This window comes from Euprymna scolopes, chromosome 18 (assembly GCF_053919585.1).
Source record: "Euprymna scolopes isolate OS-2025 chromosome 18, ASM5391958v1, whole genome shotgun sequence".
In the NCBI taxonomy this organism is placed as follows: domain Eukaryota; kingdom Metazoa; phylum Mollusca; class Cephalopoda; order Sepiida; family Sepiolidae; genus Euprymna; species Euprymna scolopes.
Genome location: NC_136499.1, coordinates 37,220,408 through 37,239,897, shown reverse-complemented (window position 1 = coordinate 37,239,897; position 19,490 = coordinate 37,220,408). Strand labels below are relative to the sequence as shown.

General features: G+C 34.3%; 1 protein-coding gene across 1 annotated transcript; it reads right to left on the bottom strand.

Moving 5' to 3' along the window:
* Window positions 1-6,424: 6,424 nt before the first annotated feature.
* On the bottom strand, window positions 6,425-18,529 carry LOC145297855 (uncharacterized). The gene is made up of 2 exons (XM_080144181.1): window positions 17,531-18,529; window positions 6,425-6,535 (listed from the first exon to the last, which is right to left on the bottom strand). Exons 1-2 carry the CDS (start codon window positions 18,527-18,529, stop codon window positions 6,425-6,427), a joined length of 1,110 nt encoding a protein of 369 aa, XP_080000307.1.
* Window positions 18,530-19,490: the final 961 nt, after the last annotated feature.

Sequence of the window (19,490 nt, the reverse complement as noted above, 5' to 3'; positions counted from 1 at the left end):
TTTACTTTATTAGAGTTTTGTATTAAGTGAAAAATCATAGAAACGTAACTATGTTCAACATAAAATAAAACCACCCAAATTATGCAAGTTATAATATAAATATTAGAAGGGTACGTAACGTCTTTGTACATAGGAGCGACTAATAAATTATATTAATTAGATGCATACTGTATATGACAACATTCTCGTGTTCGAGCCTTGCCTGAGGAAATTGGGAAAGCATATTTAAACAGGAAGAAAGCAAATATTTCGAATATGACGCTATTCAGCAAAGTTATGTTAAAGTATGTCTATGCTTATTTGACCTTTTATATAAACTCACGTTTGAACATGGCATACGCGGATGTTAGTATATTTTAACTATTTAGGTCCGTATACATCAATATGAATGTAATGATGTTGTAATGTTTGCAAGAAATACCTGGAATTAAGCACGCGTATTTATAAGCACGTTTACCTAATGTACAATAGTACTTGATTAATAGGACACATCTTCCAGGCAAATAATTAAAAGAAACCACTCTCCAAAATGCATATTGCATATTTTTAAGAGAACTCTTTGCCATGGCACAGCTTATTTATTTGCTCTATGATTAAACGCATGTGATGGACTAGTTTGAAACAAATAACAGCATTTATTCTAATACAATTCATCTTATGAAAAAGAGGAAGTTGTACTTCCTATAAGGTTTCTATCAATTGCTACATAAAATTGGGAAAATTATTAAGAGATTATTTACGTTGTGCATATTTATCTTTTTCCCCTCACGAATAATATTATTGAATCCTTCTTATCGGTGTTGCATTAACAGGTTTAATTTTATCCGCACTGCAAAATAGTTTCATATCCTAAACAAAATACTCTGCAGGAACAACGGAAGTTTTTTGTAGGATACACGATAACTCAATAGATATTCTGGCTTTCTTTTGACAAAGCTAACGACATAATTGTTTACTTGCTTTTATCAATTATGCTACTTAATTTGCATCAGTCGTACTTCTACAATACAGTATATTTATTATTTTCTGAAAATAGCTAAATATAAACAGTGGTTACTATTGGTCCATCATGGCATTGAAGAGTATTTGCTTTTATTACTCTACCTGCTCTAGTTTATATTTATCAAGTAGGATAGAACTTTATATGAAGATTAGATTTCCTAAAGATGATGACCTCTAAGTCTATAAATTATGCCTTAGCAAGACTGACTTAAAAATGACAATAAGAGTTTTCTATGATGAGCTTAATATATTAAGGATTTTATATAAGGCTATGGTCCGAGTTTATTGTGATGCACATTTTCATTTTCTGATTTTTTTTTAGAAAATCACTCTAGTTCTGGCAGTATTACTCTTGCGTGTAATTGTATGAACCATTCACCGATATTTTGGCCCTGTCGGTGGGGCATTAGAATACACCGACTGCCCCCCTGCAGAGGATAAAAGTCCCTCAATTGGGGTCCTGGATATGACCTTAAACTATATCCAGTGGTGAGGTACCAGCTTGTGGGCTTTGGGGAGTGTGGAGCCACCCTTTAATTACCATTGCTCCCAGATCCACTCTGACCCGGAGTGGTAGTACCTGTTAGGGTCCCAACTATGGGTTAAATAGAAAATGACTTGAAAACAACAAATATATTCTATTAAAAATTTTTTCCTCAAAATCTTTGGATTCGGCCTTAAATAACCTGAAAAGGGTGGATATGCCGTAAAACAAAAACAACCAACCAACCTATCACCGATATTTTGCTTTGAAAATATTTTACAAGAAAATATATTGTATGATATTACAACATGTTACAAAATACAAACGAATATTTCAAGATTAAACGGATGACTCATTTTCATTTCTGTATCCTCGCAGTACGATACAAAATATGTAATTCATGTTAGAAAAAAACCTGTGAAATACGTCTTCAATAGGGAATTATTGTATGTGATGCCTCATCCTAGGAATAGTGATACTCTACATAAAGAAACGACTATTTGCCTAACCGTTGGTTGTACAGGCAAGTAAGTATGGTCTCATTAGTACGTACATACAAAACAAAAGATTATTATTTTTAAAATTTAGATAAGCAACCACAGTGAGTATTATTCTTTACTAAGTCTATTTTTTATACTGAATTCTTCAATGAAAACGTACAGAACAGTAATTGTTTGTGTTATATTTGACGTTCATCTTCGTCCTCAACTGTTATTTTTTCAGGTTGAACCAAATAACGTATACGACAATACAAATGAAGACTCGACAAGCAAAGATAGATCAATAAGAAGTGTATTAGAAAAAGTATATTTACAGTATATTTCTATTATGGTTGTACGGGTGAGGGAGTCTTGGCTGGAGAACATATCTGCTCTCGGCGCGGCCTTCGGTGGGTTCTGGTTATCACACACTCAGACTAACCGAGTCTTGCTATTTATGTGTAATATTATCCACATATGTAAATGAGTGGGGGCTACCACAACAGTGTAATGCATTGTTGATAATCAATACAATATATTAAAATATGGCATTACATTGTTAAAGAAGCGGACGAATTAGACAAAAAATTATAAGAAGATTATTCACAATAATCATTAGAGACACACTTAATAATTTTATATATTAGTATTGTTTGTATTTTATACTAAAATATATTACAATACTGCATTTTTATTAACTTTTATTCAACTAATTAAGAACAGTATGAATAATACATATACTAACATACTTCCCCGTGTATTTTCTTCGTATTTGTTCAGGATTTGATTGTAATATAAACGCGTTATGGTCTACATTAAGCTGGTTATTCGACAAAAATAACGACTATTTTAGCTTTTTAAATTCATTTACTGATCTAATAAAAATGCACGTTTGTAAAATACTTTTACCGTCTGGTAATTCTTTATAGCAATTTGAAACTTAGAACTTACGTCTCTTTACAATTCCCAAATCGACCTCACCTAATGTAGACATATTTAACTGCTTCTTTACATGATATAATACGATTTGATGTTTTGCCAACGAAAATATTTTTATTGATGTCTAAAACAACTAGCAGTTATTTCTCAAAAGCGAAAAGAGAGCTGAAAATTTATTGACACAAAAAAACGACCTTTTAGTCAACATGTTTGAATGGAATTCGGAATGAAAACGGGTGTGCTACTAAAGATAAACAGAGCACCTTAAACTATTTGAAAGTATAAAGACAGAAAACTAAGAGACAACAATTTACCAACAAATAATGAGGATTTCCGGAATATGGCAGTAGTAGATAAAGAGAAATTAAAGGAAACATTGGATAATAATAATTTTGAAGAATAAATACGAGAAGCCTCATAGCAAGAAATTATTAGTAAATTATATGGCAATATTGATATGCAAAGAAAAGAAGAAATCAGATAAAACATTTTATGGATCTTAGTCACATGTAATATACAGGGTGCGGCATAAATAACGCCCTTTTATATCTTTTTATATTTATGTATATTTTCTTTAACTAATTCTTAAACATTTATTTTTTCAGGTATTTTTTAAACAATGAGATTAACAATTGAACAGAGAGTAAAAGCAATACAATTGTATTATCAAAATAATAATAATGGTGCTAAAACTGCAAGATTGTTATCAGATGAATATGACATCCCAAGAGTGCAAAGCCGAAATATCAAAAGCTTGATTAAAGAATTTGAATCCACAGGAAGTGTAAGGGATGCTCAAAGATCCGGAAGGCCAGTTGTTGCAACGAGCTTAGAAAAGTCCAATGAACTACAAGAATCGTTGCTGCATACTCCTCAAAAATCCAGTAGACGTCTTTCTACAGAGTTAGCAATCAGTGATAGGAGTGTTCGCAGAATATTGAAGAAGCTAAAGATGAGACCTTACATTCCACGTGTTCTTCAAAGTTTGCATGATGGAGATCAAGATAGACGATTACAATTTTGTGAAATCTTTTTGAATAAAGTTAATGAAGATATAACTTTCCTTGAAAAGATATGGTGGTCAGATGAAGCAACCTTTAAGTTAAATGGGCATATCAATCGCCATAATTGTGTGTATTGGAGTAATGAGAATCCTCATATCATCTTGGAAAAGGATGTTAATTCGCCAGGAGTAACAGTTTGGGCTGCCATTTCTTGTATGGGATTAATAGGGCCAATATTCTTCGAGGGAACTGTGAATCAAAATAATTATTTGCATATGCTTCAAACGGAATTTTGGCCAAGAGTTGAAAATCAGACTGATATTTTTTTTCAACAGGATGGGGCTCCACCACATTATGGGTTAAGAGTTAGGGAATGGTTAAATGAAAATTTTGAAGATAGGTGGATAGGACGAAGGGGACCAATTGAATGGCCATCACGATCTCAAGACTTAACGCCACCAGATTTTTTTGTGTGGTATATTGAAAGATAAAGTTTACAATCTTAAGCCGAAAACAATTCAGGAATTAAAAAATGCAATTTCAGATAAATTTCATGAAATTACCATTGAAGAGTGTAAAAAAGTTTGTAAAAGTGTCGCTGGTAGAGTTCAAAATTGTATGGAACATGATGGAGAACATTTTGAACATCTGAGTTAAATTTTAAAGTTAATAAAGTTGGTATCCTTTTTTTCATTAACTTTATTTTGATTTTATTTTTATTGACTAATTTTGTGCCCAAAAATCGTTTTTTTAGTTCAGAAGATCATTACTGTAAAGATCACCAATGTGGATATTGAATTAGATATTTAATAAATTTGAGATATACCTTTTACTTTTATTTATCTTTAAATTGCATTCATATTATAAAGAAAAAAAGGATATTAAGAAAGGGCGTTATTTATGCCGCACCCTGTATATTACACTTGAAAAGTCTACTGCCTCGAATTAAATAGAAAGATGAGAGGACCGGTATTATCGACAGTTCTGCTAAAAATAATAAAATAAATAATAAAATGTTCTGGAGAAATGCATAATCTAATCTATACAGGATATATGTCTGTCGGCATGTCTGTTTGTCCGTCTGTCTGTCTCAATATTTTAAAACTCTATCCTCTCCGAAACTAAAAGTTGCAGTGCTAGGGGTCTCAAATGATTGGATTTGTTACGGGTCGTCCCTCTATGGGTCTTTAGCAGGTTTAAATTGTTTTTAAGGGGTTAAAAATGGGCCAACTTTTGGGTAAACTCTATAAACATTTTGGACATTTATCTTAGTTTATTTTTAATCATAATTTTTTAATCGGTTTATATGCGTTTGACGTCGGTACTATGGAAACGTCACCAGCTTTGAGTGCTACAGTTTCGATTTCGATTCTAGCTGATGGGACCTAAATATATATATTTTTTACTTTTGAAATCACGACTCTATAATAATGTATACGAAATCTGGACAAATTAAAATATCATATTTAAGCGAATTTTGCGCCCCGGCAAAGACGGGCCCCTCAACCCGTAAGTTAAGAATACAGAACGACTGGTTATCTCAGAGTCATCGTTACGAGGTACAATATAGAACGTGTGAAAATCAAATAATTAACCTGAAAATAGATACATAAATGAGTTTAAAAACTGACCAAGGCGGAGCCGAACAAATTATATGCAGATAGAGACAAACATGACACTTGAACATATAAAATGATTTGTTATTGGCAGTATTACATAACATAACAACAACGTTAACGTAAGCAATTCATAAAGAAACCACTTATGTAAACTTTATAATTAAATACATGAAATGATAGATTACATGATAAACAGTACAGCAAACTGACCGAAAATCACATCATCACAGACAGGAGTGGGGCTATTCACAATAAATTAGGCATATGTAAACGCGTTTAATTTGAGAAAAATAGGTGAGAAACCCTCTCGAGAGAGAACCAGCTCCCCCCCCACATGATTCAATCTAGTTCCAAGTTAGTTCTGTACTTGTGAAGAAGTCGCACCTATTATGCTGGCGATGTGATATTTCAAAATGTCAGCGCATATCAGCTTGGTTCAGTTCGACAGATGAAGTATACAGCCTTTAATTCATTATGTAATCATTATTTATAAAAACTCAACCAAGTCGCCATGCCTGTTATATACGCATCTATCTCTCTCTTTCTCTCTCCTTCCTTTATCCCTCTTTTAATGAAGAAAGATAGGAAAATGAAATTGTAATTGTATTATTTTAAATCCGTGAGGCTTAAATTTTTGACGCACACCAATTTTTTGCCGGCCATTGGTGACACGACCCGGGCAAATTTTAAAATGCTCCTTAAATGTAAAATAAAAGAATTGATATTTTTTATTAAAATGGCTTTGTCTGGTGGTTTGTACTATCGTTTATTTTCAGTTAATTTTTTAACAGACGACGAATGCTGCTAGAACAATGCAACGAAGACACGACAATTATATTGCCAGCCACGTATTGCTGCGGACGCCATATCGATCCTTTGATGCAAGGGATGTTTCTATCATTTGATCGTGTCTAACACCCGGGGAGCTGGCTGCTGTTCCCAGTACGGAATAACTGTTCCAGAGCCGTCCTCTTCATAAGACAAACTAAGTAACTCTTCAGCAAAACACTAGATCACAAATATACAGACCAATAAAAGATCAAAAATTAGATACATCATGTTGCAAATGAAGTATACAAATTTTCCAGAACACAAAGTATAAAACTACTAATACCTTTAAACACAAAGGTTAAAAAAAAAAAAACTTTTAACATGAGATACATTATAATAATAATAAACGAGAAAAATAGTACCATCCTTGTTCATTTCATCGTACACATTTCTTCGAATAATTTAGATTAAGGGGACAGAAAACATGTAGTAAATACAGAGAACCGATCAGGGAACTGGTAAATAAGATGTAATAAAAAATAACATATCTTATCAGTGATTGAAGACCACTAGGAAACTTGTTTTTGTCCTCCACACAAATTGATGAATCTAGAAGTAATTAAAAGCAATATAGTTATATAGTCAAGTAACAATTATAATCAACGAATGGCAATCAATTGAAGGTAATTTAAAATAGAGATATGAAATAGCTTCTGATATATACGAGGGGTGTGAAAAAAGTAATGCTCCTGACAAAGTCCCCATAGTAGTAGAGCAACGAAACTTGGCACAGTTATTAGTCTCTCTCTATATAGCAACCACAAAGAGTTATGCATTTCTCCCATCGTTTGATGCAGCTCTGGAGACCGTTTTTGTACAACACCCCAGGTCGATCCTCCAACCGCGACGTGACTTCAGAAATGAAGGCTGCATCATCTGGGAAACGCTTTCCTTTCAAACGCAACTTCATGGCTGGGAAGAGGTGAAAGTCAGAGGGTGCAAGGTCAGGAGAGTGGGGAGGACGGGGAACGATTTCATAACCACATGCTCGTGCTTCTGATCTGGCGACGTGCGAGTTGTGGACCGGAACGTTGTCCTGCAGGTGGAGGGTACGTTTGCTGATCTTGCCCCGTCTCTTGATTTTGATAACTGTTCTTAATTTTCTCAAAACCGAAGCATAATAGGCTCCTGTAATTGTGATACCATTTGCCAGTAAATCTGTCATCACTACTCTGTCCTGGTCCCAGAAAACTATGAGCATGACCTTGCCAGCGGAGGGCTCCACCCTTGCCTTCTTTGGAGGTGGTGAGTTCAAGTGCTTCCACTGCATTGACTGGGCTTTGGTCTCTGGATCATAGTGATGGACCCAGGTTTCATCCTGTGTAATCAGTTTTTTGAAAAACTTTGACTCATCTTCTTGGCACATCTCCAAATTTATCCTCGAGTACTTGGTTCGTTCTCGCTTCTGGAATGGTGTGAGCAACCTAGGAAGTCATCTTGCAAACACCTTATGCATATGCAAATGGTCATGAATTATAGTTTCACCAGACTCTGTACTAATCTTGACATCTTGGACGAATAGTAATGCGCCAATTTTCCAAAATGGCAGCCTCAACTTGACGGACAGATGCATCATCAATGGCAGAAGGGGGGCGATCATGTCTGGGAGATGTTTCCACAGACTTCCGGCCAGGTTTTAATTCACGTTGTCAGCGTTTTACAAGGTCATATGATGGGACATTATCACCATAATTTTTTTCATTTCATTTAAAGTCTCCTGTGGTGTGCGTCCTTTCAAATACAAAAACTGGATCACTGCTCCACATTAAACAGGCTCCATTTCACGCCTGACTCAGTTCAAACACGTGTAAACAGAAACCACAATTACTTCAGAGCTGTAATTTGGCACTTAAGCCGTAGATATATAAATTATTGCACATGCAAAATTTCAGCTAGACCAGACAACTGCAAGTTGGTCAGGCGTATTACTTATTGCACGCCCCTCGTAAAATGCGTGGCACATGAGTACTACATAGCTGAGGTTACTAGAAAATAACTCTACAAAAATGTAAAACACATACGTAGGTTGGGGTACAACATCGTTGATCTCGCACATATTGTTTTGAGGGGTAAAAAAAATACAAATGTTATGGTGGAGACCAGCAACTAATCATTCCTAGGAAGAATGGGATATGTATTAGAATCTTAAGAAACGTAAAAAAACTCAAATGCCGATTATTCTCATCAAACCAAAAGAAAAACAGCAAATACGATGATGCAAAGAAATTTTCAGCAGATACATAATACAGAATACAATATGGGTATTATACCAAATGGTGGAAGGATACAAATCTGCAGATATAAAAGCACAAAGAAACTTGTATCCACACAGTTTTTCATTTGCAAGAGGATTAGATATTTTCATTATGACAAGAGATATCAATAAATCCTTCTTTCAAAAAGAAAACACGACTAAATAGCTCAAGTTATTCATTACCTGGTTTTTATTCTCTTAAGAATTGGCTAACAATGAAGCATCATGCTACAAGATGTGAAGAGCTAAAACAAATTAATCATTATTAATGCAGTTATTGAAATGAAACTACTGAAATAGGTAGATGTACAACTACGAAATATCTTGACAGTAATTGTTAAAACTTATGATAAAATGCGAATGAATTTACTAGATTAAACAAAAGAAACTCCAACCAAACAAAACTATTAACAAGAATATGTACTATAATAATAACACTTAAAGAGTAATCTAAGGTGTTAGGGTTAGGGTTAGGGTTACATCACACCTCTTTGATAGAATGAGCAAAGGAAAAGCATCAATACAGCACCCCAAATGATTGATGCACTTTAAAATTTTATCACGAATCAATAAAACGATCAGAGATTTACCCGTCTAAGTACGGCTGTTAAATATGTGACGTCTGTATAATAACTGGATCTATATAACTGATGTCTCCATAACGTCTCCTCCTATATATATACATATATATATATATATATATATATATATATATATATATATATATATATATATATATAGTTGTGTGTATGTGTATATATATATACGTATATTAATATTATATGATACTTGAATGTGTATATAATGTATATTAATCGCCTTTAGTGTTCATGTGTATGGCTATTGTTTATAGCGTGTTAAATCAACTATTCATAATGACAACTTACACCGACAGATTTTACCACAGTGATGAATAACATTGTCGACGGAATCAACAGCAAAATACAAATAATTTCACAAAGTATCGTGTTTCCTGAAGTGAAAGGTGCTTTTCATTCGAAAAATGAAATGCCAAGCCGTGAATTATAATTTGATATAACCATTTATTTCCCTGCTGTGCCCTGGAGTTCGGGCATACACATTATAATTTTACATTATCTATTTTGTCCCATTAACTTCCACGAGTGTCAAGTTTAAACCTTTTAGAATTGTATCCTTCTTCTGTTCGCTAACGCGTTAGGATAACACTAATATTTTTGCATGTGTCTTTAAACTTTTGTTTTACGTCATTGACTCCACGTGACAAAAAACACAAATCGGATGATCCATATTCGTCACATTTTTATTGCGTTAGTTAACCTTTTTTCTCTCTAATTTTACATTTGTGGGACCTATTTTAACATCCTTATCTTTTTTCTCCTTTAAATACCTTCTGCCTTGAAAACAATCTTTCTGATTTTATTTTTACAAATATCAGTAATCATCATAATATTAATCGCCCAGCTAACTTGGCGTTGCTAGACCTAACTATGCAACAAATTATTCTTATTGCATACAAATCCAATTTAAACAAGTACTTTAACACATCATATCCGTGAAAGTTTTTGGAATGATAATGTTAAAACTTGTATATTTTCATAATTATAACTTGAATTTTGAGAAGAATATAGAAATGTAATTCGGTGTAGAAAGTTTGCAGTATTTATAACGAAGATCAAATCTATTAAAAATAATTGCAGTTATATAATTACCAAACTGATCTCTTATAAGATTTCCTGTCAAATGGAATTTTTTTTTTAAATCTACAGAATGATCACACAGAAATGATTTATAAAATCTATTATAAAAAACAGAAAGAATTAGAGAACAAATTGAAACTAAACTTAATTGAAAGCATCTAATAAATTAATATACTTTAGGTAAAAAAAAAACGCACTATGATCATTTGGACCCTCCTCCCTCTGGGCACAAATAAAAGTTGAGAAATATTGATAACAATTGCACTACGTAAGAGAGATGGTGTTGATTGACACTAAATAAATAAGCAGATCTCGACAGAGACAGGCAACATTTTTAAGCTTGTATCGCTGAGATGCCACAAATAACAGAGACGTGCCCCGCGCGGTGAAAACAAAGTTTCAGGACACGGTTATGTTATCTGGTGCGGTGTCAAGTGAGGGCCACATCATGCCACCTCACCTCTTCTAAGTCGGCTTAAAAGTCAACACCAAAGTGTTTCGGAATGTGTTGAAAAGTGACGTGATCCCCTGGTGAAATCTGCTGCCCGCTTTCAGACCCTGGGTGTGACAGCAGTACTAACAAGTCCAAGTCTTCCCTCCACATGGAGTGCTTCTACTTTATATGCTTCTATCACTGACCCCTTCTTCCTTTTTCCTGAAACCGCTGGACTACTTCGTTTGCTCATACGTTAAGAGCATCAACATGACCTCCCACAACACAAAATCTAGCCTGCTTGCTACGACTTTGTATCCGTCTTTCGCTGCTGCTGCTCTGACTTGAACATGCTGGACTCTTCGTTTAATTATATGCCGAGAAAATCATCAACAAAACCTCCCACAACATCAAAGCAAATCTGATCGCCATCATCGGCCAAGTATTCCCAGAACTCCCGCCGGCGTTTGTTGAACAAACATTCTCCTGGTTCGTGACTCGTATCGAGGCAGTGATTGAGGATGAAAGCGGCTACATTGAATGGACGCCAGCTCTGTTACATAATCAAGTGTACTGAAAAGATGTTTTCAATAACTGTTTCAAAATAAAGCTGTAGTGCTGTTTTCTGAAGGGGCATAATTCTATCGTTCTGTATACTTTTGAATTAATTAACCCATGAATTAAGTAAGACTGTCGTAGATTGGCTAAATCAGTAGTATAATATTGTGTGGACGTCTTTAAATTATTATACAACGCAGAACGGATAGATTTGTAATTTTTTACGATTCCCGGTAGTAAATAGGTAGCGAAAAACTCGTAACTCCCATGGTCTAATCAAATAAGATGAGTCGAAGTTTTTCAAAAAATTGATTACACAGGATGAAACCTGGGTCCATCACTATTATCCAGAGACCAAAGCCCAGTCAATGCAGTGGAAGCACTTGGACTCACCACCTCCAAAGAAGGCAAGGGCGGAGCCCTCCGCTGGAAAGGTCATGCTCATAGTTTTCTGGGACCAGGACGGAGTAGTGATGACAGATTTACTGGTAAATGGTACCACAATTACAGGAGCCTATTATGCTTCAGTTTTGAGAAAATTAAGGGAAGCAATCAAAATCAAGAGACGGGGATATATCAGCAAAGGTACTCTCATCGTGCAGGACAACACTCCGGTCCACAACTCGCATGTCGCCAGATCAGATGCACGAGCATGTGGTTATGAAATCTTTCCCCACCCTCCCTACTCTCCTGATCTTTCACCCTCTGACTTTCACCTCTTCCCAGCCATGAAGTTTTTTTTGAAAGGAAAGCGTTTCCCAGATGATGCAGCCTTGATTTGGAGAACCAACCTGTGGTGGTGTACAAAAACGGTCTCCAGAGCTGCATCAAACGATGGGAGAAATGCATAACTCTGTGTTGTTCCTATCTAGAGAAAGACTAATAACTGTGCCAAGTTTTGTTGCTCTACACGTATGAGAAGTAAGTCAGGGGCACGCCCTTCGTATTCAATAACCGAATCATATATTCACATTTAGAAAATATGTTTTCAATGATTTTATTATTTAAGGAGGTTTAATATCTCTCTGATTTAATTTTTACATGAGATCTATTTTTAAGCGTTAAAAGCTATCGTTATGTTCATTGTAGGAATTCAAATGCGGTTCAACCCGTGTTTCGTATATTAAAACATATGAAGAATGAGCAATCTAGCTTGAAAGCAAACACTTTTTCTTTCCCTCTATATACCTGGATACCAAAAAAATATTTTTCTGTTTTATGACAAATTACCATGAGGATGTTTGCAGCTGACTACAAGGTATTAGTGTTCTAATAATATGATGCATCACATTGCCAAGGCAAAAATTCCCAGTCAATAATTCGGTAATATTTTCCGCTCAAAATATTACGGACAAAGTATATATATATATATATATATATATATATATATATATATATATATATATATATATATATATATGTATGTATATATATATATGTATATATATATAAATTTAATACCTTACTTTGTAAAATGTATAAAAGTGCACTTTAAAGATAAATAAATTTAAAATTGAAACTTTTACCTTTATTTTTAAAGCCTATAGTAAAAATATTTGTTTTAACAATTTTCATGCCTTGGATGAAATGCTTTTCTAACTTGCCTCGTATATTTTTAAGATTATATTTTATTTTATTTCTTCATTTGGATAAAAAAAAAATTAATGTGGTTTTGCATGTATTTATAAAAACTCTCCTACTCTCTATTTCAGTTTGTATTTCTCCTCACACCACAATTAATTTTTTCAACCGCCTCTTTGTATTATTACAGGTCTAGATTTTCTCTCTGTTTCAGTTAGTATTCCTCATCACACCACAAATCTTTTTTGCAACTCCCCCTTTTGCATACATGTCCGAATGATGAGAAAATCTGAATTTTTTAACAAAAGCTTTGAAATAACTTTTTTAGGTTAGATTTTTTTAACTTCTTTCAGAATAGAAAAGCTTTACAATTTAATAAGGAACATGTTTCATATAAGTTCCATTAAAAATATTCTGTAGATAACGAGACAAATAGAAATTAACATTTCAAAAGGACTGTATAACTGGTTACGCGCAATAGTAGTCCTCGCCAGCGAAAGTCTTTGTTATTGTTATTCTATTATTATTATTATTATTATTATTATTATTATTATTATTATTATTATTACTATTATTATTATTATTATTATTATTATTATTATTATTATTTAAAATATTGTGTGTCCTGTTCTTTCACGCGAGGACTCATATATAACGCGAGGAAACAAAGTACGCCCATTTCTTTAAGTTTTAGGTTTCCATTAAAGTTCCTGACTCGAAAATAGTGCACGTTCAAATATATGACGTTACATTAATCGATGCTTTGTGAAGACAACAAATAATAATACACAGGTGACATCTATAATTCGAATTATCTCTACATAATTATTCATAAGCATTTTTCGGTGTAATATTATATTTTCAACAGACTTTAAATCATGGATAAAAGTGTTGCACATATATTACCAAGACGATACCTTCTAATATATAAAATGATAAAGTTGTTGTTTTACAAGTTTCAGCTAAACAGAATTTAAACTTACAAATCAAACATTGTTTTTACAAGGTATGTTACGTACACTTTTATTAAATACTAGCAGTTAGCCCGGCTTTGCTCAGGCCCTATGTACCGTTCATAATTTTATTTGCATATGTGTATATTAAAAGTGTGAATATGTTCGGTAATGCCTTTCTATATAATGGAGCTTACTTTATAATTTGTTTGTAGCCCTAAACCCTAAATTGTAGGGGTCATAATAGGGAATCAAATTTTAACAAAATTGATCTCTGCGGTCTCTACCAACTTACTCAGCCATTTTTTTTGTCTAAACACTTGAAAGTTTACATAACGTGTATTCATACATAAGAGTTAAAGTTCAAAAGATTTTACTTCTGCGGTCTCTATCAAACTATTCAGCTAATTTTTGATCTAAACCTTAAACATTTTACATAAACGATATTCAGAAATGCAGCAAGCCTTTTAATCAGTTTTTGGGCGAGAATTTGGCAGGCAAGAGGTTAAAGTTTACAGTTTTGTCCTTTGCAGACTCTACCAAACTCTTCTACCAATTTTGGGTTTAAACACTGGAAATTTTAGATGTAGATTACTTGGACATGGGTCAAATATTTTAATTTTATTTGAGCCCAAACAATAAATGCTAAGGGTAAAAACTGGGGCCAAATTTTAACAAAATTTGACGTCTGCGGTCTCTACCAACTTTTCATCATGGTAGTTAAGACAGCCTATGTTATAGAAAATCATTACCGTACATATTCACAATTTTAATATAACCATATGCACATAAAGTTATGAACGGTACATAGGGTTCGAGCAAAACCGGGCGGAACTGCTATTATGTCTCTAAAACTGAAAATGTATGTGCATGTGCATGTGCATGTGCATGTGTGTGTGTGTGTGTGCATTTCCCTAACAAATAAATTTTCCGTCTAGAGGCTCGAGACTTGACATAAAACGTATTGAGACTTAGAAAATATTTTTAATCTGTTTTCAGGCAAAATTTTGGCTCTCATAGGGTCAAATTACAATGAGTGTACTTTTGAAAACTCTATCAAACTCCTCCATCAATTTTGGGTCTAAACACGTGCAATTTAATGTAGGTTACTTGGACATGGATGGGACTTTATAATCTGATTGAGCACAAAACGATAAAAGGTAAGGGGTCAAAATTGGAGTCAAAGTTTTTAAAATTTTATCTCTGCGGTCTCTACCAAATTACTCAGCCAATATCTGGTCTAAGAATTTGAAATTTTACATAAAGTGTATTCAGAGATGGGGAAGCGTTTTAATCGGTTTCACTTGGAACTTTGCTCTCGCAAGGGCTCAAGGTTTAAAAGTTTTGTTTTGCGGGATCTAGCAAACTACTCAGCCAATTTTGGGTCTAAACATTTGAACTTTATACATAACGGATATTAAGACTTGCACCAAGCAGTTTAATCAGTTTTGGGGCGAACATTTGGCGGCCAAAAGATCAAAGTAGAAAGAGTTGGCCTTTGCAGATATTGACATTTTAGATGTAGTTAACGTGAACATGGTTAAGACATTTTATTTTGATTTGAGACCAAAATAATAAATGTTAAGGGGTCAGAATTAGGGGCAATTTATTTTTTAAATTGACCTCTGCGGTCTTTACGAAATTACTCAGACAATTTTTAGTTTTTCAGATTTAGAATCTTAAATAAATTGTATTTACACGTAGGGTAAGTAATGAACAGTATATAGGGACCGAGCAAAGCCTTTTTGATCGGCTAGTATATATAAAAAAAACGACATTATTTTTTCACCAACGTAATAAATTATGTTGTTTGTTTAAGGGACAACACAAGAAATTAATATAGTCGATTATTATGATTGTAATTGTTTTGATAAAAAAAAAAATGTTGTCGATCCGAAAAGTTATGTTACGTTGAGATATTTACATTTAATAGTTTCCAGGAATGTTAACTTGATAAATACATCGAATTGAGGCTAACAATAATAATTAACATATACTACCGGGGCGTCTGGAAATTCCACGGGGGATACATTCATACGTAATATATTGATATTGATATTCTGTAGATGTTCAGTGTAACTGGAGACGCTCTGATATTATTGTAGCTTTTTTGTTAAAACTGCAAAAGTATTTATCTAAGCTAGCACGAACGTCCGGCAAATCCCGGTCGTAAAGTACGCTTTAATATGACATTTTAATTCATGTAGAGTTCGTATATAATATTATAGGTTTAATGTTCTATCAATTTTTGTATATAATAAAGTTCCGATTTCAAACATAAAAATGTAAATTCATATGACTTTGGTGCAGTATCTTGAATTGAAACCGAAATAAAAACTTATGATATATATATATATATATATATATATATATATATATATATATATATATATATATATATATATATATATATAAACAGATGTTTCGTGGTACACAATTTTAATATTGCTTTGAAAAGTATGAATGGAGTCATTATGGGTGAAAAAAAAAACAAGAGAAACGGGAAATTGTATAGAGACAAATCGACTAAAAAGAATTATAGGTAAAAAAAAAACATCGAATAAAAAAGGGATCCATACGAAATTTCGGGTAAAAAAATTAACGGATCTAGAGGTTAACCTTTCGACCGACCCTTTTCAATAGATCTCGTCGGTAAGTTACATTAAGTTAACGAATGAGAATGGAAAAAGGGGAGGAGATAAAGTCGAGAAAAAATATATATATAATTAAGAAAATCTGTTGTCTACAAATAAGTATAGACAAAACAGAAAAAAAACAGCGTACCTGTAGACTTTTTTTTTAAGTTCTTTAAATAACTCTAATTTATGTGAAAGTTCTTTTTGTCTACATAAAGCTGGTTTGAGCATCAGCACACTGGCGGCCTCCAAGGTGCTGTTTGTTCCGGGCTTTATGTAAAATGCGAAAACATTAATCAGAATATGCTTGGCCACAAGTTTTATTTTCGTACAAATGAACACCAATTGACGATTCAAGAATTGGTGGTCGTCCGGATGTATTCCGTAAAGGCCCGGATGATATAAAAAGTTTGCGTAAATACCCAGGAACGTGTTGTGCCACTCTGACCCCTAAACGTTGAAAAGTTCGACCCACGTAGTCAGCATCGCACCGACATCTAAACTCATATATTATTAAACTATTTTGTAGCGTGGGAAGTAGATCTTTTTTAAACGCTGGGAAGGCAGTTTTGGTACACAACACTACTCAGGATTGTACTGCGTAAAAACAGTGGGAAACAACCGAAGTGATCTTGTTAACGAAACCTCTACTAATTGAACCTATATAGGGGAGTTTCAAATAAACCGGACATTTAGCCGAACCGAAAAGAGGCTTAGTGTTTAAACTAGTAAGTTTTTGGCGAATATGCTTAGAAATTATACCACCAGGGAAACCATTTTAAATAAGCATGTCCGTTATTTTCTTAAGTTCCTCCTCAAGTTTGCTTGGCGAACATATCATGAGTGCACGGAGGACTAAGGTCTTAATTAAACTTATTTTCCTGTTCATAGGGGCAAAACAATCCCAACTAATATACAACCCTGTAAAGGTAGGTTTCCTGTATATAGTTGTATTAAACCGATTCCCTATCCTTTCTACAAGGACGTCCAAAAAGGGTAAAGAGTAATTCTGCTCTTCCTCCATCGTAAACTTAAGTGCCGGGTGGAGACTATTTAATTTCAGAAAAAAATCACTTACTTCATGGCGGCACTTGAAAATGACAAAGGTGTCATCTACATAACGCCAATAACGAACAGGTCTAGAAACCTGAGTAAACAGTAAGGATTCCTGAAAGCCTAGGAAAACATTGGCCAGGATAGGACCCAAAGGACTACCCATGGCCACCCCATCTACCTGTTGATACATTACGTCATTAAAGCTAAAACAGACCAACTTGGTAGCTAGTTCCATGAATTCAAGGAAAATATTCTCCGGAAAATCCGGAGGGGTTAATGTAATACGATAGAGCATATCCGAACAAATTTTAATAGTTTCATCAAGGGGTATATTAGTGAAAAGAGTGGTAACGTCGAAAGAACATAGGAAAGTTGTTTCTGAATTAAAATCAAGTTCACGTATAGTGGCAGCGAAACGAAAAGAATCCGCAATGCAGTTACCCGATAATTCCTTTAGTACAGGCTCAAGAATCTCGGACAGTTCATGCTGGGGTGAACCGATCATGGAAAGAATGGGTCTTAAAGGGGCCCCGTTCATGTGGATCTTTGGTAGCCCGTACATTCTGGGTCGTTGTGAACCCACGGGCCGGATTCTATCATAAGTATCTTTACTAATAAATTTCCTCCTATGTATTTGAAGAAACCGTTTCTGGAGTTTTACTTCAGTGTTCGAAGTGCTATCAACAGATGTGTCGCCAAGTCTTTTAAATTTGGATTTATCATTTAAAATATCCAACATTTTTCCGATATAATCATTCGTATTAAGGATAACAACGCCCGCACCTTTATACGGCTTAGTGATGTAAATATCCTTATTAGTTTTAAGGAGTTTGGCGGCTTGATAGTGGAATTTAGTCCATACAAACTCACGAGCATTGATAGGGGAGTTCGTGAATTTGTACGCCAGTTCAGCTAACCTAGCCTTCATATACAAAAAATCATCCTTGGAACGAGGCTCATGATGTTTAAGCTGTGAGTTTAGTATTTCAAATTCAGCAAAGGTACTTTCCTTACCAATCATTCGGGGGGGGGGATGCCGACATCCAACCCTCTGGCTAATACAACTTTTTCGTTATGGGAAAGAGTGACACCTGAGAAGTTGAACACATGACGGTCTACTGTAATCCCTTCACCGTGCCTGGTGCAAATAAGTGCGGACAAACATCTCTGGTTGTTCGGACAAGCTTTGTTGCTGCGAAAATTATCAGTAGTCGATAAAAATTTCGAAAACCGTAGTCTATCAAAAAAGGTAAGGTTAGACCACGCAAACGACCATAAACGACGATATTTAGCAACAGTGAAAACAAGGATGTGTTCAAAGTACAAACATTCATCCTTGATAAATGCGCGTTCCAAGTTGAGAATATTTCTGGCTTTGATTTTGGTAATACGGCCAGAAATATATCCTGGGGCGACAAAATTATCCAAACAGGATTTAAGAAATTCTATCTTGGTTCGAAGTGATATGATCTTACTCCTAATTCGAATGATGTCATTTAATTCATCTCTAACGGATTTTGAGTACCTACTCCTAATTCTGATGAATGTTTTCGCATTTTACATAAAGCCCGGAACAAACAGCACCTCAACATCTTGGAGGCCGCCAGTGTGCTGATGCGCAAACCAGCTTTATGTAGACAAAAAGAACTTTCACATAAATTAGAGTTATTTAAAGGACTTTAAAAAAAAATTAAAAAAAGTCTACATGTACGCTTGTTTTTTCTGTTTTGTCTATACTTATTTGTCGACAACGGATTTTCTTAATTATATATATACTAGCATGGGTGCCCGGCGTTGCCCGGGTGTTTAGAGGTGTATGCTGAGCAAAAAAAAGGGGGTAATTTTTTTAAACTTTGACCCCTATTATGACCCCTGAAAATTTATTGTTTTGGCCTCAAATCAAGTTATTACGTTAGATCCATGTCCACGGAACCTATATCTAAAATTTTAAGGGTGTAGACCCAAAATTGTCGGAGGAGTTT